Source organism: Myiozetetes cayanensis, unplaced genomic scaffold, assembly GCF_022539395.1.
Source record: "Myiozetetes cayanensis isolate MyiCay16 unplaced genomic scaffold, myiCay2020 scf20-37, whole genome shotgun sequence".
Taxonomy (NCBI): Eukaryota; Metazoa; Chordata; class Aves; order Passeriformes; family Tyrannidae; genus Myiozetetes; species Myiozetetes cayanensis.
The window spans coordinates 5247005-5274712 of record NW_026087412.1 but is presented as its reverse complement, the minus strand read 5'-3'; the positions used below and the strand labels follow the sequence as shown (position 1 = coordinate 5274712).

Genomic DNA, 27708 nt, shown 5'->3' with positions numbered 1-27708 from the left:
AAGCTACACCCAAGAGAGCAGAAAAAGGCACAATGGAAACAAAGAGAATTTTAATTATAAAATAAAAAAATACTCAAACACCCATCCCCAGAAACCAAAGTGGTCTCCCCCCTTGCACAGATCTGCATGTTCCCTCTAACACAGAGGGTGCAGACACTTCAGATGCAAGGGCCATCACTCCCTTCTGCTCTCCCAGCAGCTCTGCCTTCTTGGAGAGTCAAGAAAACCCAGACAACAAACTGACAGCCACTGCTCCAAGACCCCATGAAGGAAGTGGTCCCTGTTTGGCACAAAGTTCAGGATATTTTTCTCCCACAATAATGGCACCTTAGCCAGGCAGATTGATTCTTGCCCTTTTCTGATCTTCAGGCAGCATGCTCTCCTTTTCCAGCACAGTCTGGCCGGCCACATCTTCTCTTTGATCCTCCAGCACATGGGTTCCAATACACTGTCTTCTTACAGGGCTTTAATGCAGCTGATGAGTCCATTAAATTAACTCCTCTGGAAGTGGAACTCCCAGAACCACATCTTCATATCGTGGCCTCCATGTGCAGAATCTTCAAGGCCTCTGAAATCTGAGAGCTGGTGTCGATCTGGCCGTACATACCCACCAGGAAGGCCCTGTGCAGCAACACTGCTGCATGCTCTGTGGAAGGGACAGACAGAATGAGACTGCACAGCAAGAGCAACCCGCCAACAAACACTAGGGTGAACATTTGAAGCTGCACAAGGAATTCTCTCCTTCCACAAGAACATGACACAATCCACCTTCTGACAGCTCTGTGGGTGTGTGATCACATGAGGAATCAGAGAAAATTTGTAAGGGAGTAAATCTGCTCCAAGGAAGCCTCCCTTGTCTCTATGTCCCTGTGATGCTCAGACCAAAGCTACCATTGGCATAGGCGTCTGTTTGATGGCCTGGTCTAGGCAACACTGACCCTTGGCAACTTCCCAGGGACGCTGTTCCCAGTACAGGATCCCAGCTTTGACCCTTGTGAGGCCAACCATGCCCCAAAGGCGGCACATCTGACCTTACCTTGGCAAAGGAGGGTGTATTCGGGCAGGTTCCTCAGCGCTGTCTGCACCACCTCGAAGTCTCGGCTGCCAAGGCAGTACATGTAGGTGGGAAGGAAATCTGCAGCAATGCTGGGGGTAAAACATGACAGTGTCAGTACAAGTCCAGATCACCAGTCAGGACAGCCTAAGTTCCAGGGGTCCTCACCTGGGGTTGTTCTGAATGGAGCGCAGAGCCAGGCTAAAGGCCAGGTTTCGGCAGGAATCCTCTGAGGAACTCATCAGCTTCTGCAGGTTTGTCTGAAAAGTGGACAAATCTGGATCACAAGGCCTTCCAGGGAGCACAAACTTCTCAGACTGGCAATACTACCCCTCCACACCAATCCAGCCCAACACAAATCCAGCAGGTACTGGCTGACCCCAGAAATCCCTCTTTGTAAGAAGGATTATCCTGGTTTTGAGTACTTTGAAGTACCCTTCTGTAATCTTACTCCATGTGGGACAGCTGAGCTTTCCCTAGGTTCCAGTTTTTTCAACAGGGCTGTTCTGTTTCCCACTTGCCCCAATACTGGGAAGAAAACAGAGCAGTAATTCTTCCTCTGACATAAAGTGGATGATGGCAGACCCAATGTGCAATGGAGGGAAATACTGCCTGCTCTCAGAAGACCTAACTGAAGATACATTTCTCCTAAGATTCTGCAACAACCACCCAAAAAGCAGAGGAAAGGTAGTGCTTAAGCTGTCTATGCAACATGGACCCTGGTGAAAAGAACCTCCTCCTTCCAGAGGTAGTTTGAGACACCAACACTCACAGCAAAAAAGGAGAGAATTTCTGGCCTCCGTCTGGACATTTCATCGATGTCTGTCAGCACCTCCAGGATGTCTGGGGGAAGACACAGGTTGAAAGGGTGACCGAAATTCACTGATCCAGCAAAGGATCTTTTCCTTTTCCCCTAAAAATCCAATCTCTCAGGCAGTCAAGTTTTCCCACCCGCACACAGAGTTAGTGCAATTAAGCAGTTCTTCAAAAAAGAGAACAGAGATGTGCCAGATCAGCACATCCCAACCTGCCCAGGCAGAGGTGACCAGCACTTCATGCCATAGGCAGAGGAAAGAGTGGAGTGGGGCTTGAGGTTTCCATTCCAGAACACCCTCTTCTGCAACTGAAAGGTCTTCACAGAGTCTCAGAGTCCTTTAAAAACAGTGTCCAGGCAGGACTTTTTCTTCCTATTCTTCCTTGGAAGGAAAACTGTCACCCCAATAACACAATTTATGTTTGAACACTGGACACTTGTAATTTCAGAAAACCTTTGGAGAAGATTATTGTTCCTATATGCCAGGTTAACATGATTTTCTTCCATGAAGGGGATTCCTAACAAAATCTTGCTTCTCATCAGTTTGGTATTTTTTTATCCTTAAAAACATGGCATTTCCTTCAGCACTCCAGATCTGGCTTGGCATGAATTGCAGCACTCCCTGAATTACTCGTACCATCTCCCAAAACACTTAAAAGATCCTTGAAGAGCCCCAAAGCAGAGGCAGTTGAAGAGTTAACAGCATCATAGGAAGCCTCTGTCACAGAATCACCAACCAGCCTGTAGCTGACATGTAAGTAACAGGGTTGGAAAATGTCTACATTTGCCTGTGTCTTGCACAGCTCTGCAGGTCCTCACTTACCCTCCACTGTTTGGCCTCTGGAGAGCCTCTTCATATAGGGAGCCATCTCAGCTGGTGTGAGAGGAGTGAAGAGAGACACACTGACAAGAGGGAGAGAGCCAGCTGCTGCTTCATCTGGGGGAGAGAGAGAGAGCAGGTCATTCCTGACAGTCTGTGGGCTGTCCAGTATTCCCTACCAGTGCAGTGGTGTATGAGCCAACCAGCAATGCTGTAATACAACTCCTGCCTCTCACACTGCCTCTAACCTCACTGCCCCTCCTGGTACCTCCCTTCAGCTGACACTGAGAAAGAAGCTTCACAAGCTCTTTCAATGCTGAATAATTTTCCCATGCAAGTTGTAAACAGTGGAGGAGTGGATGTACCCTTAGAGTTCCAGAAACTGGTCAATCTTTAAGCGTGGCTGAGAAAAGCAAAATCCACAATGAGAAAACTCACCCTTGTTAAGGGCTGTTCTTCTGCTCCAATAACAATACCACTGGCAGGAAAATAAATTAACCCATCCCAGTTGCTGAGCATACAAGTGCCATTCTCCAGTGTATACACCCTTTCACTGAGCTGTTACAAGAAGAATGAGCACAGTGCACAGCCCATTGTAAGGACTTAGCTCCAAAACATACTGCAGGTTCACCAGCTGGAATAACTCTTCCCCCACACAGACTCACCATCTTTCTCTTCATCAGAGCCCCTGTCCAAGGTGCCACTCTTACTAGGCAGACTCAGCCCAGCCAGGAGGGACTTCAGCATTGCTAGGTCACTGTTGTCTGATGACAGGTCACTGAGGGAGAGAGGTGGCATGTTTGGCTTTCAATAGCAATGACACGAGGACAAGTAACAGCACAGATGTGTACACTAAACCAATTTCTCAGAAGCAGAAAAAAAGGTTTTTCCTTTCATCATAACTGGAACTCAAATGCATTTTCCCCATATATCTGCAAGTGGGACCCTGCAGCCATCACTCCAGGGAAAGTCCCTCCAGCTGCCCCTCTGGAAAAGGTTGCAGGGCATTATAACACCTCAATAGGACATTTCAGCCATTACATAAGATAGAATCACTATCTGACTTCTTGGGTTCATTTTTCACCTATAAAAAAGGGATATGCTGCTCATCTCAACAGAGAATTAGGGGAGCTAAGGGTGAAAAAGTGCCATATTAACAGCTATTTTGTCACATCCTCCTGCTGTCTCCTGTCTGATTAGCTCCTGGCAGTCTGACTGTGCATGGGTTAACCAGCATAAGGAAACTCACTGGAGTGGATCTGAGTGCTTCTGCAGGAAGGAGACAGCTGCCTGGGCATTGCACGTGATGTACTTGTGGATAAACTGCACAAACTTGCTGATGAAGGCAGCCAGGTGCCGCGAGGATTTTCGGTAGTTCTGGGAAAGGATCAACAAGATGAGAGTTAACAAAAAAAATGCAGCAATGCACTGCCCCGTTCTGCACCTCTGGGTACCAGGGAGCTGTTTCTTGATCTCCTGCCTCCTCTTCAAGCTCTCCAAGGCACTTAATTCACTTTTTTGTTCTTAGGCATATGAAGGTCTTTCCTTCAAACGGGAGAGCTGGGCTGGCCCTGTGTTACACGAGCTTCCCCATCTAGTGGCCAGATGCTGGCACACAGAAGGATGCAGGGATTTTCCTACCAGCAGCAGACGGATGAAGGACAGGAGACAATCCCAGAGTGCCGCCTGGTGCTCGTTCTGGAAGACCTGCGGCTGGAGCAACTCCAGGATCCCCAGGACGTGGATGAAGAAGGTCAAGTGGTTCTGCTGCCTGAACTCCTGGAAATTGAGGTGAACGCGGCCATGCAGCAGTGCTGCAATCATTGGCAAGTGCCTGGAACACCAAACAAGAAAATCCAGATCTAGCCTCTGCCCAGAAACAGTTACACGTTGCTACATCACAGTTGCTGGAAGGAAGCATCCCTTATCCTCCCTCAGGGTTCTGGACCTGATCTCTGTATCTACAGGCTCAGCAAGCCCCATTTCCCATCCATATTCTGTTCTCTACCAATTCCAAGACGATTATTTCCCAACAGACATGGAACCAAAAGAGGTGCTGCCTCATTGTAAGAAATAAGACTTTGCTGCCCTTTCTCTTGACCTCTACCTGAAGGTAAATTCTCTCACCATCATCATGATTGCTGCAAGTTTGTTCCCCTTCCAGGACAAGGGTGGATGCTTTGCAATGAACCCCAGCCACACAGAGGGAGAAAGGGGAGAGAGGTACCTAAGGAGGAGGATGGGATGAGCTACAGCCAGCTTCCTGCAGGCCATATTGGCATCCCACACGCGGCTTTCAGATGACTTGGAGTCACTGGTGTCTGCGAGGAGGTTAATGAATCTGTGAACCAGGGCATCGAGCTAGAAGACAAATAATGAGTAAGAAGTTTAAATTACAATCCAGCCTGTGGCTCTTCAGCAGTGTTTCCCAATTTCTTTCCAGCTACAGAGGGGGGTTAACAGAAATTATTTTCAGGTAGAATCTATGAGAAAATGCAGTGTTCCAGCTGGCACAGGATCTGAAGCCCACAGTCCCCACAGACATCAAAGCAGGATCAGACATCTGCACACTTGTGTTTTACAGAAGCCTTTGGCACAAAGAAACTTGTGGAGCTTATACTATTTTGTAGAAGGACACTGCAAAATAAACCACACCAAAACTCTCTGCTCCTCAGAGTGCAGGCAGGGAAGGGGTAACAGAAGAGCAAAGTAAAGAAACCAAAGTCACCCAGGAAGCTTTTGCCCATCCCCACCTTCTAAACTGGGCATCAAGGTAGCATCTGTTCTGCATACACAACTGGAAAGGGGCTTTCCCATGCCTCTAACTTTACCTTGCAAGTGCTGCTGTCTCTGGCTCCTTCACTGGTAAGAAGCATCTCAGGCATAGGCACAAGGAGCTCAGGTAGCTGCAGGTATATCTGCAGCAGAAGGTCCTGGCAACATTTTCCCACAGAGCTAAAGGAAAAAGGGAGAGGTCAGCCACTGGTTACTATGTTAGTTCAACCAGCAAACATCCCAGACCCCTCAGATTAACAACAGCCTTCCTGCACATGGCAAACAGACCCTGTAAAAAGGGCAGCCACCGCTAATCTCAACAGTGTTTTTAAGTATTTGCTTCTTTTGAACTACTCACAGCATTCACTTTCTACAGAGATCCATCCACAGTCTATAGGGATCCATTATTATCCCAGTTAGGCCTTTGGAGTTAGAAGACTGCAGTTACAAAGCAGCACAGGACAAAAAAAGCTCTGCTTACATCTCCAGTGAGGAGGCCCTGCAAGTGGTACTAATGGTCATCCCCATCCCAACTGGAAGACAGTCTAAACCACAACTACTCAGACTAGCCAACATGTTCTCTACACACCTGAAATCCCTGTAGATCCCTGGCATAGTCTGTACTGGGACGCAGGCCAATGCAATAGCAACTGAGACTACTCAGAATCACCATAAGCGAGGTTGGAATTAGGTCAGTTCCTTTCACTGCCACAAAAACATCATCTTCCTGTTCTTTCCACAGCACTAAAATAGCTGTTAGGAAACAATCTGGTCTCCATTCATCTTTGAGAGCAATCCTAACAGTCAGAAGCAGGAAGTATTATGGACAGTGACTCAAGGGATGAGTAGACAAAAAATCCCACTTTAGGAACTAGTAATTAAAAATAGCACTGCCTTAAAGAAAGAAAGTGGAAAAAAAAGCGTGGCAAGCACTTCATTCTGAAGACCTAAAAGCAAAAGGACCCTTAAACTTCACTTTTGAAGTCACCTTCCTGGTCCAAGGACCCCTTAAAATGACCTATTATTCCTCCAAATCTCTGGGAGGATAGCATGCACTTTTAGTAGGGGCTCTGGAACATGATATTCTTAGTGAAGACATGCTGGCAAGTCTCATCATTACCTGACTGCCCATGCCCAAGAACTACAATTGCAGCAGCCAGTGCTCCCCATTTGCAGCCTCACCTGCTTCCCCACTGCTGGATGCAGCCGGTCAGATACTCCGTTACTTTTTTGATGTTCTCAAGGTCCCCGTGAGAACAACTGAGCAACAAAGGCAGCCGAGACTGGATGAGTGTGCAGGAGGCCTCGTCAGTGTTCTGGTACCTGGTCTCTGCTTCAGCCAGGATCAGCTCCACCATGCTGATCAATTCTGATGCCTTCAGGTGGAGCACAAATTCCTCACGGCGCTTCTGTAACACAAGAAAACACCCCAAATGATTCCACAACAAATTCCAAGACTCTCAGTTCCTTCCAGACACACTTTAGCCAGCTGGAATGGAACACCTCTAGACTTAACTAGACTTAAGAACTACCCTGTATCTCAAGCTCTGAAAGCACCACAGCCCCAAATGAAGCAGTTTTACCCCTCCTCTACTTTCTGAATTAATTTACTTCCATCTCAGCATGTGTGATGGGTCAAAAATCATAGTTCAATCACCATAACAAAGCAATTCTGTGGACAAGAGATACAACCTCCTTTTCTATGTAAAATGGGAATAAAACCCACGCTGGGTTTTAGCTTGCTCACCACTCTAGCCTTGTGCCTTTAACAGTTATTGTGGCAATTGCTGCAGGGGAAATGCCAAGTGGGCAAAGTTTGTGTGTTCCTATCAGCTTTTTGGACTCCAAACTGCCACTGTAATATGTAACATAGCAGAGCAGCTAAGTAACCAGCTGAGGTACAGGCAGCAAACTTGGCACGCTGCACCTGAATCAATCCAGCCACCTCTTGGCCATGGGAAGATCAGGCACTGTGAAAACATTGCCTCTCGCTCCATCTAGAGAGGAATCTTGGAAGAACTGAACCAATACCTGAGGAGTTCTCTGGTCCCTTCCCTGCCAGATCCGAGGAATGTGAATACAGGCCCACAAGAAATCCAAGGATGCAGTTGGGTCAAACCTGCCAGAAGACAAAAGAAGACAGATTTGCAATTAGAGTCAACACAGTCCTGGGGAAGCACACAAACACAGGGAAGCATCACTAAACATGATGAGTGCTGTGAAGAAAGAAACATCTGCAAATGTAAAAATAGGATCCATTAAGTCCCGAGAAAGGGTTTGGTTCTGTTCCCAGATTATGACTAAATGTTTGTTGCAATAAGCACAGCACAGGGTAGGGAGGAGATCAAACAGCATTCAGCAAGTGTGGGGGCTACATGGAGCCTTGTACCACAAGGCCAGGAGTCGGTTACCAACACAGACAGTTGCTACAATCAGACCAGTAACCCTACTGTCCCAGTGTATGGAATGTTCTATCACAGCTGTTATCTTGGATTGCAGAAATTCGTGTAATTTTGAGCAAGAAACCAACAACAAAATAAAGAGCAAACTGAAATACTACCAGCTTTAGAAATATTGCTCTTATTAGGTGTCAGCACTTCCTGGTCCCTAAGTGTAACAAGTTTGAGCACAATACTACTGTAGTGCCTCTTCATTATTTGAGAGCTGTGTATAGAAACTGAGAACCAGGGCTGCTCTAGAGATCAGAACTCGGAGCCTGATGTCAGGAAGGGGTTAGAAAAAGACTGACAGTGGAGTTCAGTACAACCAAAAGATCCAGCAGAGCCTGCCTGGGTACAGAGACAGCCCTCAGTTCACTATCCAAGTCATCTTGCAAACCCTGTGTTCATAAAGATTATCAACAAGGGCAATGCAAGATGGATTACTCACGATTAGCACTTCCTGTTTAGAACACAGCCAAATCTTTATGTGCTGCTTCCATCAAACAGCAGGTAATATTCACATCAAGGTACAGAAATCAACAGGATTGAAATCAGCATCTTTCTCACAAAGCCTGTTTTTGGCTGAGTTACATCTCCTGGCAGGCTCACCGTGGAACGTGGCAGCTCTTGTTCTCTCTCAGACATAACGAGTGGCCCAACTCAAAGCCCTTTGCTAGGCCTGAAAAACAAGACCCACCTTTGCTCCCTGTTTCTGCCAAGCAGAAGCCTGATGCACTGGTGCAGCGTGGTCCAGCTGGACTGGTGGGTCAGCAGAGCCAAGAGGTAGGGGCGGAAGGACGGCACCTGGGACCCTGCCTGAAAGGACCAAATGAGGAAGAGATGTAATAAAACAGATCCTTGCAACAAGGTGGATGTAGGAGTTACTGCGTGTACTGAATAAGGATGATGATCCAAGGAGGCAGACAGCACAGCAAACTTTATTTTTAGGGTTTAGGATTTGAACCAAAGTACTTTCTAAGAGAACATGGCATCAGCCATGAAATTCAGTTTCAGTCTTAGCTTTGGCACAGCACTTCTGGGCAAGCTATTGATCTGTCTGCAAAAATACCAATGAAAACACAGCTGGCTGGGCTATTATGGGACCACGCTGTGTCTGTAATACACTTAAATCCTAAAAAGAACACAGCTGAGGAGACACAAAGATAAGATGAAACATCAGCCTTGCACAAAGAATGCGCCAGAGCTCCTCTCCTAATCAGCCTGTACTGGTTTGGAACTCATACAGTAACATGTGGCAAAACATAAAACTACCCCTTGCCCCATTTCCAGGTACAGGTCAGTACCCCTGAAAGGTGGTTTCAAGCACAGCAGTCCCTCTACCCAACAACTCTTACTTTGTTCCAGGAGAACAGTAGCTTCTGCTGGAGATCAGGGCAGCTGCTGATCACCTCTGGGTCTAACATCTCCAGCCAGTCATTGAGAAGGCCAGAGGCAGGTCCTGGCCAAGCTGATTCAGCACTGTGGAGAAAACAAAGCCAGTGTCACTGGTGGTATCAGGAACCCAGACTTACCAGTGAATTCCCACCATTCCCTAGGCTCACCTGCAACTGTCCACTTCCTTCTTCACTGGTGTTTCTTCTTTGTCCTGGAGCAACAAGGAGCTCACCACAGCAATCGGTTTCATGGCAGGACACCTGGCAGTGGTCTCAACAGTAGCTGAGAAGAGGACAGTCAGGAGTTCCTCCAGGTATGGAGAGTGAGTTTCAATCAGACCTTGAAGGACTAGCAGAGGGAGAAAGATTCACTCATCAACTTCAGGATGTGGTGAGAGGTACAGAACCTTATAAGTATTACTGCTGATAGCACGGCTCAGTGAGCAAGAGGGAAGCCATTTTTAGCTGGGATATGAGGCTTCCATTACTCTCTTTGTTAGTGGAAACCAACAGTATGCTGAGAGACCAGCCCCAGATCACAGTTTATAAACCCACATACAGTGCAGGGGGAGGAGGTGGTGATACAACACAGTTCCAAGCTTACATCAGTTCACATTTTCTGATTCAGGGAGAGGCATATTCCCACAGTAGGCACTCCCTTGCTGGTCTGGGAGTTCAGCCAGCTGTTGCAAGGGGGAAGAAGAGCAGAAGGACATCCATACCTTTGCTGATGAGCTCTGGCTCCGCATTGCACTTCTCTCCTGATTTCAGGGTGGCAATGATGGCACGTACCGTGGAGCTGATCAGGTCAGCGTCATGACGGAAAGTCAGAGCTTCTGTGAGGTGCAAGAAGCCACCTCGAACTGCAAAGAAATCACAGCATTGGCATCACAGGGACAAGCCAGTCCCCCCATCAGACTTCTCTTCTACAGATGCCCCATGTGGCTCCAGCACACAACTGCTCAAACATAGAAACACACTGGACTCTGCTGCTATTTACTCCCACCAAAACCCTTGGCAGCTCTTCTGCACGTTACAGGAACATGTGGCTGAGAGAAAGCTCTGTAACCACAAACCCATTTCCAGGTCTAACCTCTGGGTTACAGACTCTCCCTTCAGCAGATGGCAGACGATAAACAACTCTACAAGTCATGATGTGACCTTGTTCCAGAGACATTCCTTCATGCTCATCTACAAGGACTACAGCTCACACAGAACTCCTGGCCTGAGAAACTGGAAGTTTTTCCTGAGAGATCTGCCATACTTGGTGTGATGCTACCACGTGTCTGCTGCAAACCCCAGAGCTAAGTCACTTGTTCTCATCCTCATGGAGTTTCCATAGCACAGGATACTATTTTTGCTATTCCTTAGGACACCTCTAAAAGGCTGCCCACCACACCTTCTGCTCTGGGTGCAGTTTTGTTTCTGTCCTCTTCTTGGCCCACTTTGTCCCCTCTGAGTTCCATAAGCTGCCCAATGCCAGTACCATCATTGATCCTGTGCCTGGAGGAGTACTGCACAGCAAAGGCCTTCAGCTGAGCACGCAGGGGACCCTCTTCCACTGCGGGGTTCTCCAACCACTGCAGCATCTGCATGAGTACTTTGAAGAAGAGCGAGGAGAAGGCAGTGTCCTGTGGCATGCAGCGCTGGGGAGTGCAGCAAAAGAGACTTGCTTATACACGCATCAGTAATACAACAAAGATATCAGGAAAGATGCAGACAGTGATACACACTGCCAAGAATACACAGAGCACACCTACACCTGCCAGCCTGCATCCAGATGCCTATGGCCAGGCAACCCGAGCCCCTGTGTGTCATGCTGAGCATGACACAGGTAGAGAGAGGGTCTGCACACAGCAGAGCAGATGCACTTCAGGTTTCCTGTTTCTCCCTCACCCCTCTCTATTCAACACTTCCAAGATCACTGACCTGGTACTGGTAGAGCTGCCGCATCAGCGGGCAGGAGATGAAGTGTTGGCGGTGCATGGCCATGACCAGGGCACCGCTGTGGGGGGAGTTCAGCAGCGCAGCCACCGCCTGCAGCAGTCGTGCCATGATCCCGGGCACCTGCGTGTTCCCCTGGCGGATCTGAGCCAGCTCCTGCCCCATGGCCTGCTGCAACGCCAGGGCCAGCGGGTGCAGGTTTGAATTCTGCCACCGTGGGTCTGGGTTTAGTGGGAAAAGCTGGTGGGATACAAAAGGGAGTAAATTTATGACAGCAAATGAAAGGACTTGCTGTACTATGAACATCCTGAGGCAGAGGACTGATTTACCTTGTACAGTTATAGTGACTGTGGGTTAATGGAAACCTTCTGATACAGCTTTTTCAGTATTTTAATGCCTGGTACATGAACATAAGCAGCATCTCTGCAGCCCCAACATGACTATCAACACTAACACTGCAGGGGAACCATACTACCCAAACACAGACAACCAACTTGGCCAATTAATTCCCTGTAGGCTCCTTCTGGAGTCAGTGGAGAGAGGGAGGCTCTGTAAGCAGACATGCCAGAGCACAAATGCTGTTTGCACACAGCTTTGCTGCCAAGGCCCTGTGAGCATTTCACAAATCCTCCTTCCACTGCTGAGAGGAAAGGCACTATACACAGAACAAACAAGGTGCAGAGACAGTAACATGCTAGTAGGCACTGACAGTACCAGGCACTATCAAAAGCCACATCATGTTCCAACTACAACAAAATAATCCTGCCAGTATCAATTCCATTAGGCTGTAATGGCACAGCCTCATTGCATCAGGGCTTTCACACTTATGGCCTGCAAACACCGCAGGAGGGAGGGGTCACAAGATGTAAGTATAAGAGAAATGGGTTTTGTAAAGCTGCTGCAGGGAAGCAGCTAATCAGCTGGAGTTTATGACAGTACCTGCAGAAAGATGCCTGCCAGATCATCTTCTGGGCCCAGAACACGGACCTGGCTCAAGGCCCGGATCCGGCTCTGACTTTGAGAGTTCTCAGGACTAGATTTTGACCTTGCAGTCTCAGCACTGTCTGCAAGAGAAATAAAAGGAAAGAAAGGAGAATGCTTTTATGGTAGCTAGCACCTGGAGCCCCAACACTGGATCACCTTCAGCTTTACAGTCTCCATCTACTGAGGAATTCAGCAGCTATTCTCTTGAGTCCAAGCAAGACCTATTTATTTTTCCATATCACTCAGAAAAACTCATTGCAGTAAACTCCAAAAATATTGGAATTTCTCCCTTTGCCAGAAGCAAAAAACTCTAGCAAGGCCTGGTGTCTAACTGTAGCTTGCTGGTATATTGCAGCACAACCATTTTTGAAGACAGCTCCCCCTGTCCCTCTCAACACTAAAGAAGGAGGGAAGTCTGGAAGATGACTTAGAAATTTAGGCAGTACCTCGGCGGGCTGGTAAGGAGGCAGTGAGCAGGGAATGGAAAGTCTGGCCTCCTGTTGCCCCCCTCTCATGTTGAACCTCCACAAGATGAGCCATGTAGTCTGAAACAAAAAAAAAAAGAAAGAACACATCATCATCTCACCTTCTTTAGTAAAGAAAGACAGAATTGGTTGCTTGTACAGCTCCCACAGATAAGAGAATCCACTCTTCCTATGGACTTTTTACACATGATGCCTTGAAAACTTTGTTTCTTTTACAAAGTACCTTCCAAAGTACTTTGGAAGTACTTTTTAGACTCTGTACACTTCAATCTAAAAAACCCTTCTCTATTTGAGGAAATGCAGCCAAAGGCCATTCAGACAAGCACTAGGGAGCTGTCTACAGTGACAAGCTGCCAAAGCAGCCTGTGCACAGAGTTTGCTGAACTAGCTTGAATTTTTCCAAGGTAGTCACAGGAGATACTCATGGAAACTGCTCAAGAAAAAGTAAAATGCCTAGTCAGCCTCATCTGAAGCTCTTACTCTTGTCCATGATGTTCTGCTCCAGCGTCTGTGGGTCATGAGAAACTGCCTGATCCAGGTACTGCAGAAGTTTGCTCATGCTGGAAACTGGGATTCCAAAGGACTGAACAAAGAGAAGCAGCTGCTGTGGCTCCAGGTCCTGCAGGGCTGAAATACACCAACACTGAGTCCTCAGACCTCCAAACTGCCCATGGAGAGTCATCTTTATTACCTGATCTTTGTGCTTCTGGCTGGACTAGCAGTGACACATTAATGACAGGGATGCAGAGAGCCTAAAGCTAGAAGTCAGACAGCTGCCTACTATGTTTTCTTCCCTCTGCAAATCATTGCCACCTTATTGCATCTTCCAGTTAATTCACTCACTGGCTAATCTGATCTTTTGTTTAATTTTATTAGAACCTCAGTAATGCAATCATTTGTATTAAAAAATAACTTCCACCCTTTCTGTTGATGGCTGCAGGCAGGAATTACTGAATAATTCAATCACTGCCTATAGACAGCTGTCATTTAATTAGTAAAATGGGACAAAAGCTCTGAATACCAAGAAGAGAGCACAGATGAGCAGTGCAAGGACCAAAGCAACTACAGATCTACCTTATATTCTTTAGACATGGATTTCCACACTGCAAGCACTGCATGCCCCATGGAAGCAATGCTATGCCTACTGTCTGGTGACTGCATAGCTTAGTTCCATCTGAATTGCTGTAAAAGAGATGGGGCCCCAATTCAGAATCCCCCATTTCCTGTAAAATACACAGAAAGCACAATATCCATATAGACTCGCTCCCCTACTCTAAAAGTAACAGTCACTGATGGCCCCACCGAAAGGCATCCATGTAGGATGGGCTGGGCACACTTGGGCACTCTCCCTTTCCTTTGAGGAGGGTCTGAAACAACAACAAACAGGCCACAGGCTCACCTGCATCCACAAGCCGCGGGACCTCAGAGCGGATCATGCGCAGCTTCAGCCAGTCAGGGAGCAGCAGAGCCTCCTCTGAGGTGTCAACCAGGAAAGCAGTAGGAAGGGGCTTTTTCTCCGGGAACCATATATCCAGTAAGGTATAAAAATCACCATCCCCTGCTTAAGAGTGGATTCAAAATTATTTCCCATGTTCACAAACCACCCTAGACCACCCTGCCCTTCTCTAGCAAATCAATACACCAGAACACGCCATCGCTTTAATATTTCCTGCTGTCTGCAGAAGGTAAAAAAAAAAATCAGTCTGCAAATCCTTCACTCTCTGCAGCAATATTCTGATAAATCTTACAGCTGCAAACAAGTACTGCAAGGGACAAGCCTGTGAGTAGAAGGATTAACATCAGTCTGACCTGTTAGGAGATGGCAGACAAAGAAAAGGCTCTCCATATTGCCCATAAGCCCCTGAAAAAATCTGAGCATATACTTCACTAACCTTGAGGTGGCCCCAGTGTCAGGAGAATAACCATGGCATGAACCACAAGGATGTGCATGGTGGCTGTTTCCCCACTAGTCCAACGAAGGAACACCTGATCCTGGGACTCTGACTGGAAAAAGGCAGAAAAAACCAGGATGAGCACAGGTGGGGAGAGAAAGAAGAATGAAATCTTTGAGCTACAGATGAAAGGAGAACATAAGAATGGACAAATTTAGTCATATCAAAGTTCCAAATATGTTCAACACTGGCCATAAAAGATTCTTGAGGAAAAGTTAAAAAAGCTTTTTACAAACTTATACACTTGGTTCTGATAATTATGCCACCATCCAATTATTTTCAGATCAGGGAATTCTTGAACCAAACCTGGTTTATACATAGTCAGTAACCCATGAAGGGCTTCTCCTTTGTTAACATGTCCAGTTTCTGTTACCTGCTTAAGAGGGGCAGGGGGCACTCACCCAGCTGTACACCTCCTCGCCCTCCTTGCTCTGCCGCATGCGCTTGATGTAGCGAGAGAAGATGGAGAGAAGAGCCACGAGCACTGCATCTGATTCAGCACTGTAGGAGAGCTTGGAGAAGAGGTGGGACATGATGGTAGAGCGCTCCACTATCAGCCGGGCTACATCCTGCAAGGGAAGAAGACCCACGAGGTCTTTACTCCTGTTTTGTTGCATCACATCCTCCAGGTTCCACCACCAGCCCAGTTAACACCACTCTGGAGATCAACAGCTGCATCCCATTACAAAGTAAGCATTTACATAGTAAAAATACGCATTTATCTGAAGAAAAAGATCTACTGACTCTTATTGTTTAACCTTCTCCACGTGCCTAAACAGATCTATGGAGGCAGTATCAGCACACGAGCCTTAAAAGCAATGAAAAAAAGCACCCAGAGACAGAACAATGAAAGAAAAATCACTGCTGGAAAAAAACAACTCAAACCTACCAAAAGCTTTTAAAAAAAAATTAAAAAACAAACCCAGAAATCTAGCTTTGGTTACAGGAGAGTGCATGTCCCACCACTAACATTCCTGACTTCCCATTCTCTCCCCAGATACATGTGACTGCAGGTTTAGCACCTGCTTACTTATGAAACATTGCCAGGTAGTGGGATTTCCTTCAAACCACTATCCACCCTTGCATTCCCCATTCCACCTCCTGGGCTGCTGGATTGGAGATTAGTGCTCTGATACCATGTCATGATATGAACCAAAGACACAGGATGCCTTTCAACACATACACAGAGACACAAACATGCAGTTATCAGTCACATGCTCCCAAAAAACTCATCCTGCTGGTACAGCAAGTCCCATGCCTACCACTGTCCTGGGACAAGCCACGTGCCCCCTACACAATCCGTCCTCTCACCAGAGCAAGGTCGTTGTGCTGTCCCTGCTCCTCCACTGGGGCATGCTGGGAGAGGTACACCAGGTATGCACTGATGGTCTGGGGATCTGTCTCCATGTGGATGGCCTAGAATAAGATTTCCTTTCATCAGAAATCCAGATTTAGTGAAAACAAGCACCAGCACAGGAAACATTCTTCTGCAAGCACATAAACACATTGATGTCACACCCAGATGGTTTGTTCAGATTTGTTTTAGCATGAGTAGAAAAAGAATAAGCTGGACATTCACGCCTTCAGCTGCCAATGCCCACCTGCTGCAAGGCCAGAGCTGTTGTTGCTCTCACACTGTCGAACAGTGGCAGCCTCGGGAGGTCTCTCAGCAGCCACTGATATCCCTGCAGCAGCTCGGAATCACCGGAGTCTTCCTCCATGGGGTGATCTTTCTCCTCTCCATCACGCATTCCTCCTTCTGACAGCACCAAGGACAGGCCCTGCAGAGGTCACACAGACACAGCTGTTGCATTTGAAGCCACAGCTGGACTGCTGGTTTCATACTAGTGAATATAACAGAAACAAGCTTCAAACACCATGGAATGATCCAAATGTATCACACAACAGATTTCATCTCTCATATAATGTGTTTTCTTGACAGATACCCTGCTTGAAGTTTCAGTCTTCTCTGAGCACAACCTTTCTGAGCTCCGTGCAATTCTCTTTGTCTTGACTATGCTCTAGAGCACCAGACACTCACTCATTTACACTCCCCACAGACAGCAGCTTCTGCCAATTACTCCCTGTAGCACACAGTCTGCTGAGTCTACACCTGAACTTCACAGGAAATATAGCAAAATCCACCTCTATCTTGAGAAAAAGTACAATTTGGCTGTTGAACAAAAACTTGTGAGCAGCAGGGAGCAGAAGTGCATGGGGTTTGGAGATTGAGACAAGGCACAGAAGAAGGATGACATGAAACAATTTCAGTTTGCTGGCTCTGGACTCAGGATAATCCAGGACTCTGCCCTTGGCTTCTGACACACCCCAGTCAAGAAGACTTTCATTCTGCTCACCTTCATGGCCAGGACCCGTGAGGCCACCTGGGAGGAACTCAGGCGTCGCAGGAAGTAGTCAAGCACCTCGCAGGTTGTCTGTTCATCTGCTTTGGGACCCAACAGCAAGTCTTGCAAGCGTCCAAGCAACTGCCTTTGTTTCTGTTGTCTCTGCGGAGAAAGCAGTTGGCCTGTTCAGTGAAATCAAATCTGGGATGGGCAGAAAGTAGGTAACAAGAAGGGGTTCCCAAGAGACTACTCACCTGGCGTTTCTTGGCACGCTGGTCCTTACTCTCACCCTCCTCTTCTTCTTCACCTGAGGTCGATTCATCAGCAGCATCATGAAGCAGGAACTCACAAAGGCACTGCACGGGTAGGACGTCCAAGGAGCCCTCGCTGGACTGAACCAGATCTGCCAGCCATGGCATTGACTGTGAGGAGGCCTAGGGAGGAGAAGAGAAACAGTATCAGAACGTGGATGCATCACACTGATCATTTAATTCCTGAGCAATATATCACCTTCCCCCGCATCTCACTCAGCTCTCTTTCGCCCCTCACTCAGGTTTCAGAGGCAAGGGATCAGATCCCAGCACAGCCCACCTGTCTTTGAATGATGTTGAGGAGAAAGTCAGGATGACGACTGCGACAGAGAAGGTGGCCCAGGCGAAGTGACTGGTTCAGGCTTTTCACCTGCTCCAGGACATGGGGTGGAGGTCTGCGAGGGGGCCCCTGCCAGAGAAACAAGAAGTTATCCACAGGCTGACAGACTTTCACTCTGGTGTGATGAGGATCAGTCAGATCAGAAATGCAGGAGGGGCACATGCAGGTAGCAAGAGAAGGACAAGAACCAAGTGTGACACATATCAATGTGTGCAATGCCAGGTCGGACAGGGCCCCGAGAAACCTGGTCTAGTGGAAGGTGTCCCTGCCCATGGCAGGGGGATTGGAACTTGACAATCTTTAAGGTCCTTTCCAACACAAATCATTCTGTGATTTTATGATCCCATGGGCTACCAAACCTCAGGGTTCTTCTTGCCCACATCAACCACTCTGTAGAGCAGTAGGGTTTCCTGACTAGTGCTAACTAGAATTTTGTGATGGCATCAGAATGCAGGTGGTTACTTACTGAGGGTCCAGACTTGTCAGCTGGGACAGCAAGAGGCTGCTGCTCTCTGTAATTGTTTGTTTTGTGGATGCAGCAGCCAGATGGCCCTCAAATGCAAGAATCTCCTGTTTTTCTCTCTGGGAGATTTGAAGTTCACGATTAATCATCTCTGTGCGCGTCTCCTCATCCGTCAAGGTACATTGAGGATAGGAATAATTACTGAGAAAATAAGTTAAAAAAAGGAAATAGTTATCTTGCTCTATGCAAAATTCATGAACCACAGTCAGAAGGAACCCAGGACCTTGGCTCTGACAGACAACATAGAAAAAACAAGGCAGTTTCCCAACAAAGCCAGGAGACTGAGACCTTTTCAGCAAGGCACATCACAGCCAAACCCCCATTTTTCTCAGTTTTATTCCCTTACTTATAATATTTCTGTTGAGAGAAGGGACTTTTCCCACTCCAACTGCAGTGTTGCTGCTTATTTTAAGCTTATTAAGACAGTTTATTTTACACTAGTCCCACAGGAAAGGAAGGAGCCACATGGCACAAACGTAAATCAGAAATATGTGTTTTCAATGGTCTATTTGATTCACATAGGGATTTAACCATACTAACTTGGTCATGACCATTTCCATGAGCATCTTCAGAGAGGGGTACTCCTCCCATGCAGCCAGACCTGCAGCAGAGAAGAGAAGGATGATCAGGAATACAGGAAAAAATCAGGGCCTTTACATATACTTTAATGCATCCCAAGTGGGGGAGACACAAACTCACTTGAGAACAGCTCATAACATTTAGAACACAAATAAGATGACTCCAGCCACATGCTAGTCCAAATCCCACTTCTGTGTATTTTTGCACCCACAGGTAATACACAGTTATTTAACTGCAGTTACCTCACCAACCCACCACAGGCCTTGCACACAAGCAACTGGACTCCAGCAGAGAGCACCTTGGCCAAGTTTTGCAGCAGAACTGTATATATCCTGAGAAATGTCCACACTTACCAATGTTTTCAGGATTGAATGCAGCCACTACAAGCAGGAGAGGCCAAGCTTTCCAGTAGAGAGTAGAAATAGCTAGATTTGGAGGCTGGTACCTGCAAAAGCCATCAATAGATAGAAGTGGTCAAATTTGGTTCCTTAAGCCCATCTCAAGTCTGCTTTTCTCCTTAATCATGCACTGTTTAGATTCAGTCAGTTCAGTTGTTCTCTCCAAAAACAAACACCAAAAAAAGACCCCTCAGGAAGGGTAGCAAGGTTCAGCTGAAGATTTCTAGAGCAGAAAGGTCAAAGTGCTTGCAGAGCAAAGTTCATTCTGTAACTCAGGTCTTGATTGCTCTAGAGAAATTTCCACCTGAACATGACCCTGAAAAAAGTCTCATCATTTTGTTATTACAAACTGTAGTAGAGAAAAGCATCTTAAAATCTACAAGCAGGGAGCATTAGTCAAGGTGAAAATGATCCAGATCACAGTGAGATTATCTGTGTGATGTCTTACCCTGGGGGTAGCTGGATATTCTCTGGATGGTGATAAGTGCACAGATTTAAGACTGCATCGATCAGCTGGATTCTTTCTACCCTCAGGACCTCGACATCTGGAGGAGAAGACTGAACAAGTTATTGACCTGTCTACTTACCTGAAAGTCCTTCAAGAAAAGCATCACAGTATAAGAAAAATTTTACTTCAAGCAACTATATTATTGTTGGCTTGCTCATGATATTACAGAAGCACAAAAACAACAACATTTAAAGAGCAACAACACTTAAAAAAAGCTCCAAGTCAATATATAAGGATATCAAGCTTTTCAGCCTCAATTTGGTTTAAATTCTTTAGGGTAGTTTTTTTCCCAAATGTATCCAATATGATACTTGGAACTTTTTCAGAACTCGGATACTCTCCTTCAGGTGAGGAGCAAATCCACTCAGAACTTCTGGGGCTCAGAGGAACTAAAAATGCATTTCAACTTTGTTGCAAGTTTTCAGACTCACTTTAACTTAACTCTGAGTCTTCCAGCATTTGAAATGGTGCAACATTTCCCCTCAACTCTACCACAAACATGCACAGCTCAGCTAAATGGACATATTACCCAGCAATGCAGGAATTTAGACAAATGCTAAATGAATTCATTAAAGGGTAAGAGTAAAGACTGCTTTTGTAACTGCTATTCTGTAAGTGTTTGAATTATGGACTTGGGAAGGGCACACAATATATTGGTTAATTAGTTTGACGTCCAACCATTCCATTTTTGCATAGCCTTAAAATTTCATTTTACAGTACGTATGAAGGACTAAATTGAATTTAAAAACGCTGACTCAAAACTCTGGGTGGTTGTTCACAGCCCTTCATCCTCAACACAACCAATAATTTCCCAAACACTCCATGATACAAAATTAGTAACAGTGAGAAACAGTAAGAGAAAATAAGAAGCTTCTCTAGTGAGAAAGCAACAGCAGTACATGTCTGGCTTTGAGCCAAATGCTTGGCCATCATGACTAAAATATGCTTTAGGTGACGCAAAGGCTCTTGTAGGCGGTAGGAGCTGTCTCAGCCCTGGGTGGCAATAAGAGGGCACGGATAGAGAAGGAACCACTTGCTGGTTGGAGCTTTGTGCAGCCTCACCATCTGCCTGCACAGCTGCAGCCCTCTTCACCAAGTGGTCAGCGAGCTCCATGGCATCCGCGGGGCCCAGGGGCAGGTCCCGCGACAAACCGATCACCAGGATCCGCATCAGGGTGTCCTCCAGGATGGGCACCTCGGAGCACAGGCGAAGGAAGAAGCTGCAGGAGACACGAGACATCAGTCACACTTCTCTAGACAGTAGTGTGAGGGCTCCTGAACCCTTCACAAACCCTAGAACCTGTCTGAGCACAAGACACATCTCAGCTTAGTTTACAATACCTTCCCCGATCTCCAGCTCCAAATGCAACTATGTGAAACAAATTATTATTGGAATATCTGTTGCATTGCCTTGTACCTCCACACTTCAGCTTGCTCGAGTCTGAGCTCCCTAATGTTACCCCAGTAACCCACACAGTGCAGGGCTGTCCTCCTTACAACTACAGCATCAAGATATGGAACAGCTTGGCACAGGGAACAGGAATGAAGGAGGAAGAAGAACAGATGGAGAATGGAACAACACCCCTCAATTTCACAGCAATGTGACAGATGAAGAAAATCTAAGCACAGTTCCACGCCTTTCCAACACAGAGCTATATATAAGGATCATCAGAAAACACCCATTCCTTTTCCTCCAGCTAGAGCAGCTCCCCGCCTGCACCCGCTACTCACTTGCGGTCACTCTCAGGGGGCCAGTTGTCCCATTTGTAGTAGGTTTCTGGCTGTTCTGTGAAGAGCACCTTGTGCAGGCTGTAGAAATGAGAAGGACAGTAAATACCATTTAAGTGAGGCTCAGGAATACATACAACAGCTCTGTCTCCCCAGACTCCTGCTAATATTCCCACCCTAGACATGAAGGAGCTCCTCAGATAAGCAAGTCTAGCAAAGGTAACAACATGAATCAGAACAGAGAGGACTATACAGTATGGGCCCTGGGCTTTTATACCTTCAGTAACATATCCTTCTGACTTTTAATTCTGGCTTAACCTGCCTCAGTAATGTCTTGAACCAAGCCTCCAGGATACCACCTGTCCAAGATGGAGGCAGGGAAGACAGAATTATCTGTGGAGCCCTCAACCCTACAGTCTAAAAAAGGATATCAGGCAAAAAAAACCAACAACGTGTCCACAGGGATTGTGTTTGGTCAGATAATTGGAAATCTCCTATTGAGTGGACACAAATAATACAAATCGGAAAGATTTTCCATTGTCATGTATTTCTGGTAAGAGGATGCATCTGAAGGAATTTCAGAGAGGGAGAGAGTCTCACCCTGCTAGAACTGTTTCTGCTACCTGTCTGATAAGGGCAGAGAAATCTAACCAAGGCCTGCCATGTGCCTGGTTTTTCCTAATATATCACACTGTTGGGGAAGGGACAGAGATGACCAGGCTGACTCTCACCAGTGCACATAGTCCTTTGGAGCCAGCTTGCTGATGGATGGAACAACTGTATGAAGCCACCAGACAGCATCACGTTGGATAGCAGCAATTTGGTTTTGGAAAGAGCGCAGCACCTCCAGGTCTGAAAAACAGTCAGGTCACAAAGTGCACATGTACCAAGAGCCCCATCAGGAGCCAAGCAGGAGAGTGGCAGTTTCAAGAGCAGGCAGGTACCAGGGCTCTGAGGCATCACAGAATCACAGAATGGTTTGGGTTGGAAGGAACCTTAAAGATCATCTCATTTCAATCCCTGCAACACAGGCAGGGATACCTTCCACTAGAGAAGGGGAGTATTATATCAGAGAGCCTTCAGCACCCCAGCACTGACAGAACATGCATTTTGCTTTCTGAAACATGCTGCAGCAAAACCCCCAACAAGTAGCACAGGTGAATTAGCTTTGTGAGGAAAAGGCATCTGGGCAGTCACTTCAGTGCCATCCCAAAGGCCTGTGCTCTCAATGCCCAGGTACTTGGTAATCCTTACAGCTGCCCCTTCGAGGGGGGGCCCCTTAAGGCTCCCCCATACAGAGCTCCCTTTCCCCAGCCTCTCAACGACTGCTTCCATAGATACAATAAACACCCAACCATACAAATGCCACATCTCCTATCTCTGTCAGTCTCAGGATGATAGCAGGCTCCCCCACGTCTCTATCCAGAATGGAGGCTTACATCCCTTCCCAGCCCCAGCTGCAATGTTCCCCCAACATCAGAGGCAGATAACTGCCCATCTTCAGAGGGAATCTAGGTTCTTCTGCTTACTCTTTTTCTCTCCTTTATCCCAAGCAATTCCAGCCTCCTTCACCTGGGCTGTGATACCAAGCATCATGGAGACAGCAAGCAGATCAGTTATGTGGATGACAAAACGCTCCTTAAAATAGAAAAAGAAAAGTGAGTTTAATCAGTAATACCCAAAGCTGCCTTCTGGAAGTGTTTTGTCATAAAACATGATGATCATGGATGTTTGGAAATGAAATATGGGAGTGCTGCTATGAGACACACAAATAGTGACTCACTCAGATACCAAAGAGCAAAAGAAAGAACGGTCAGAAAAGCAGATAAAAGAACAGCCCAATACATCACTGGCACATCCAGAAGCACAAGAGTCAAAAAGTGGTACCTTGAATTCCATTTCTGTGTACAGGGCCTCCTTGCGTTCCTGCATCAGACCCAGACAGAAGGCCTGGAAGTTGATCTCATGTTTTGTCTGTTTGATGATCTCTCGCAGCAGGGCCCGCGAGGCCCGCAGATAATCGTCCTTGGTGGTCAAGAGGTCCTGGAACACCATTGCCAGGTACTGGGGACACACAGAAAGAGAGAACCTTCAGTGCACTGCAGTGAATCTGCATCGACAAAATGAAAAGACACAAGGAAACCACAATGGTGGTGTCCTGTCCTCCAAACTGTAATAACGTTTCTCTTGTGAAACTGCACTACCAAAAGATTGGTCACCCAGAATGTGGGAGTTAGAAAATGCCCACGTATGTTTATTCCTACCAAAAGTAATAATAATATAATAGTATGGTACAGATCAGACAGTTGTCTGTGAAAATATTCATTTGAGCCTCAACTCAACTAAATCTGTCAAGGCGGGTTCTGGGGCCACCGTCAGTCACACAAGACACTGCACCTACCTTTGGAGCTTGCTCTGAGCTGTGCTGAAGCACAGTATACAGGATCTGCATGTTGTTGGGATTTCTTGCATTTGATAGTTCATTGAAAATCACAAACTTAATGGTGGTGCCCAGGTTATCCCTGTGTGCATTCAGCAGTTCTCTGCAAGGGAAGGCCAGAGATACCTGAACTGATATTTCATTGTAGGTGGACACATTGAACTGTTTAGTATACAAAAGTGAAGAGGATGGAACAGCACATATGTCCAACAATATCAAAGGACTATTGAAAGACTTCCAGGACAATGAAATTCATATAAATGAACACAGGACACCCCTTAGTCCAAGCTGGTATTTAAAACCAGTCAGGCCCCTGGACACATCTTCCACAGTGCTTTCTCTTCTGATCGTCTGTGATCAGTCACTCACCTGACACACAGCATGTAGTGGTTGAGAAGGACTTTTGGCTTGAGACGAATCTTGATCAGGTTGGAGATAACTTCCATGTCCTCGGAGCTGTGGGTGTTGCAGTTCATACAGACTGACATCAGCAAGTCCTGAGCTGGCTTGGTCAGCTGCAGAGGAAGAGCAGAAAGGCTCCAGTCACTTGCCATTACAGATCAGAAACGTAAGTGGGGTACGGTATGCAGCCCTCCTGCCTGGATTCCACACCAGAGTTGTGCTTCAACAGCTCCTATCCTTACCTTTGGGTTCTGCAGCCACATCTCCAGCCTCTGCACAGCCATCTGACGGACCTCTTTGTAGCCACAGGTTGCTGTCAGCAGCCGAAGGAGGTTCCTGGAGACATTGTCCATGGGCTGGCGCCGGTTGAGCTGGTCCCGCAGCATGTCTAGGACATATTCCTCCACACTCTCTGCGAGGTCTTCATACCTGGACCACACAAACTGCACTTTACTCATTTCCACACAAGCCAGCGCAAAGATCAGCCTTCTTTCTTGTGGTATACATTATGAAGAAATAAAATCTACTCTTTTCTCCTGGAACATTTTTATCTGACGCTCAACATCCCCCAGCAGGTGCCACAGGACAGGTAGTGCAGAGAGGGAGCTCCCTGCCACAGCTCTGCAGGGTGGGTGAGCGCAGACACATCTGCCACATGGCTGGGCCAGGAGAGGACGAGGCACTGTACCTGGGCATGAGCTGGCCCGCCTGCTCTGGGCTCATTTTCTCCTCTGCAATCAGCAGCTCACTCTGGCTGTCTTCCTCCTCTGTCATGGAAGGGTGTGGGCTGCTCCCTGAGAGAGACCAGGACACAGCACACTTCATGAGACAATTCCCCTTTCTGGAGATCAATCACACTGAAGGAGGCCACACTCAGTCACTTCCTCACACTGCATCACATACAGGCCCACTTTTCACTACCCTCAAACATCCCCCAGACATGAAAGAGCCCCAAAGAGAGGGAATGCAATGGCTGAAACTCAAAGTCTGGTCTACTCCATCCAATAAAAAACTATTCCCCACAAGTCACCAAGTGCAGCAGGCTCCATCCTCTCCCTAAACCTTTGTTCCTGGTTCCCAAACATGTTCTTACCAGCACTAAGGTCCCCTCCGCTACGCCCAACTTCTCCATGCAAGAGCATGGTCTTAGGAGGCATCTTTGTGTTAAAAGCTGTTTGGATGTTATCCACAAATGTCTTGCAGTGAGGGCTGTCCACCCAGATGCGCTCCCCAAGGGAGTCCTCAATGTACACCTGCAGAAGGGAACACAATTCATGTCCGTGCTTCTTTTTTAACTGATTAATTGAGGGAATATTTGTGAGTTTTTATGGATTTCCAATACACAAATGCAAAGTGGGAAACTAGCATGACCACTGATGAAAAACAGACCAGATGACTGCAGGCAAGTCACATAAGAGCAAAAAACCAAAACATCACATCTGAAGCTCTACTGGGCACCAACCCCTCTCAAGCAAGAAAGCTGATCAGCTTTAGCAAAGACTTTACAACAACCTCTACAATCAAAATATAGAAGCTGGTCAGCTCAGCCCTTTTAAATTAATGGACTATTTTAACCCCTACAGCCTAAACAGAGAGTAGAGTCTCTGCAACACTTATAATACAGTAAAACAATCAATACAGACTGTCAAAGGCACCTCAGAAAAGAGCAGAGATAAGGTAACAAAAGGCAAAAGAAGCCACAGCATTCCAGCAACCCTTGGAGATTTTTCTTCAAGAGCACGGGGCCAGTCTCCAATTTCTGCCTCCTTCAACTGCATTCCCACACTGGCTATCCCCTTCCCTGCAGCAGGAATAAATCCACTGCTGTTCTCCTACCCCAACACACCCACAACTCCCAGCCCCAGCTGGTTTCACCCAGACTGCCCACCACACAGAAGCCTCCTTGGTTCAACAACCTTGACAAAGATCTCTGGCCAGTTCTCATCCTCTTCATAAGCTGCCATGAGAAGGTTGCAGGCCAAGACTGACACGAGGCTATTCCCTTTGGCTTTGAAGTTGATGGAGGCATCTCTTCGGAGTAGGCTGCACAGCGCCTGGAATATCATCCACAAAAAATAAAATAAACAAGACATCTGGCAAGAAAGCATTCAGAGAAGCTGTAGAAAGAGGAACAGAAATTTCAGGAGCTTGCACTGAGCTCTGGCATTTAAAAAGACATCAGAGGTCTCGTATTTACAAAGCCATGCTCTGGCCTGAGAGAAACTGCAACTCTGCTCACAAGCTGGCAGCAGTGATAGATCAGTAAGTTCATGAATCCTCACCTCAATAACCCCTTCGGTGGCAAATATGTTTGGTTTTATTTTTGCCAGGTACATGAGGCTCAGGTACAGTGTGGTGTCAGGTTTGGCTCTGTTCATCTTCAGCTGCTTCACAGCTCCACACAGCACCCCCTCAATACGGTCATCATTGCCTTCTGCTTCTGCTGCCTCAATCTCATCCAGCAGCACCGTGGGGACAACTGCAAGTACCAACACATTAGCATTACCCTCATGTGAAACAACCTGCCCTGAGATGCTGCAGGACAGCAAAGCGTGGACCAGCTCACCTACAGCCCCTGCCACAGCTTTTTCCTACTCAACTGCCACTAGAAGTTCTGTGGTTCCACGCTAGCAGACTCCTCCTCAAAAGTATCAAACACCAGAAATGGGATGACAATTCAGAAGGTAACGTTCAGACCCAGAGTCTGCTAAAGAAATACGTGAACAAAATACCACAATCCAGACTCAGAGATCTCCTCAGGGAGTATTTCAGATGCTGCAATTAAACAGCTCTCAGACACAATGAACAAAACCCAGTGCATACAGAGGAGAAAAGTGTGATTTCAGCCCTATATCCAGCAGAGGAACTATGGGCTTCAAGAAAGGCTCCAGGGAAGGAAGAACAGAAGTTTCTCCCTGGCTTCCCTGCGAGGGCAGCAGCGCAGCCAGGCCTCACCTTCGATGGGGATGACAGACGGCTCCTTGATGGAGGGCGAGATGGCTCTTTTCTCTGCCACGGCCGCCTCTGCCAGGCGGCCCAGGGCGCTGAGGGGCGGCGTGGAGGAGAGCTTGGGGCGCTTGGTGAGCCCGGGCAGCCCCGCCGGGCCCGCCAGGGCGGCGGCCGCGTCCCGCTTGCGCTCCGAGGGCAGCCCGGGCGGCGCCGGCTTCAGCAGCGCCACGGCCGCCTTGCCCTCGCCGCTCTGCCCCTTGGAGCCCAGCGCGATGAAGTCTCCGGGCGGCGGGTGCGCTGCGAGGGGAGACACGGGGACAGTGAGGGGACAGTGAGGGGACAGTGACAGTGAGTGCAGCCCCCCCCGCCCGGCCCCGCGGGACTCACCGGAGGGCTTGGGCACGGCGCTGGGCCGCCGCACGGCCGCCGCCTTCGGCCGGTTCATGGCGCCGCAGGGCACCGGCCCCGGCACAGACCGAGCGGCGGACACCCGAGCGACAGACGGACAGACGGACAGACCGA

At 47.4% G+C, this 27708-nt stretch overlaps 1 protein-coding gene across 4 annotated transcripts; it reads right to left on the bottom strand.

The window, feature by feature from the left end:
- Positions 1-33: 33 nt before the first annotated feature.
- On the bottom strand, positions 34-27708 carry INTS1 (integrator complex subunit 1). Of its 4 annotated transcripts, none has more exons than XM_050317396.1 (47): positions 27574-27708; positions 27193-27483; positions 26520-26716; positions 26154-26291; positions 25331-25490; positions 24926-25031; positions 24480-24666; positions 24205-24350; positions 23797-23938; positions 23283-23459; positions 22925-23033; positions 22127-22247; positions 21399-21476; positions 20730-20887; positions 19608-19704; positions 19115-19206; positions 18723-18783; positions 18128-18323; positions 17600-17731; positions 17263-17442; positions 17021-17170; positions 16265-16444; positions 15975-16079; positions 15065-15232; positions 14604-14715; positions 14111-14272; positions 13192-13338; positions 12673-12771; positions 12182-12306; positions 11228-11482; positions 10698-10944; positions 10021-10161; positions 9467-9647; positions 9260-9383; positions 8602-8720; positions 7495-7582; positions 6646-6872; positions 5520-5643; positions 4916-5049; positions 4330-4522; positions 3938-4065; positions 3354-3466; positions 2692-2805; positions 1827-1897; positions 1223-1314; positions 1037-1146; positions 34-646 (listed from the first exon to the last, which is right to left on the bottom strand). In XM_050317396.1, exons 1-47 carry the CDS (start codon positions 27629-27631, stop codon positions 531-533), a joined length of 6651 nt encoding a protein of 2216 aa, XP_050173353.1. In that variant the 5' UTR covers positions 27632-27708; the 3' UTR covers positions 34-530. The 4 variants fall into 4 exon arrangements, with proteins under 4 accessions (XP_050173353.1, XP_050173355.1, XP_050173354.1 ...); XM_050317398.1 differs by having other exon boundaries at positions 10785-10944; XM_050317397.1 differs by having other exon boundaries at positions 14111-14269.

Bases quoted from the DNA above. Each gene is read 5' to 3' on its own strand.
- INTS1 (XM_050317396.1), bottom strand. From the start codon at position 27,631: ATGAACCGGCCGAAGGCGGCGGCCGTGCGGCGGCCCAGCGCCGTGCCC. The intron at 26,292-26,519 runs GTGAGGATTCAT...ATGATATTCCAG, and splicing joins CCACCGAAGGGGTTATTGAG to GCGCTGTGCAGCCTACTCCG. The intron at 21,477-22,126 runs GTGAGAGTCAGC...TCATTTCTACAG, and splicing joins CCAAAGGACTATGTGCACTG to CCTGCACAAGGTGCTCTTCA.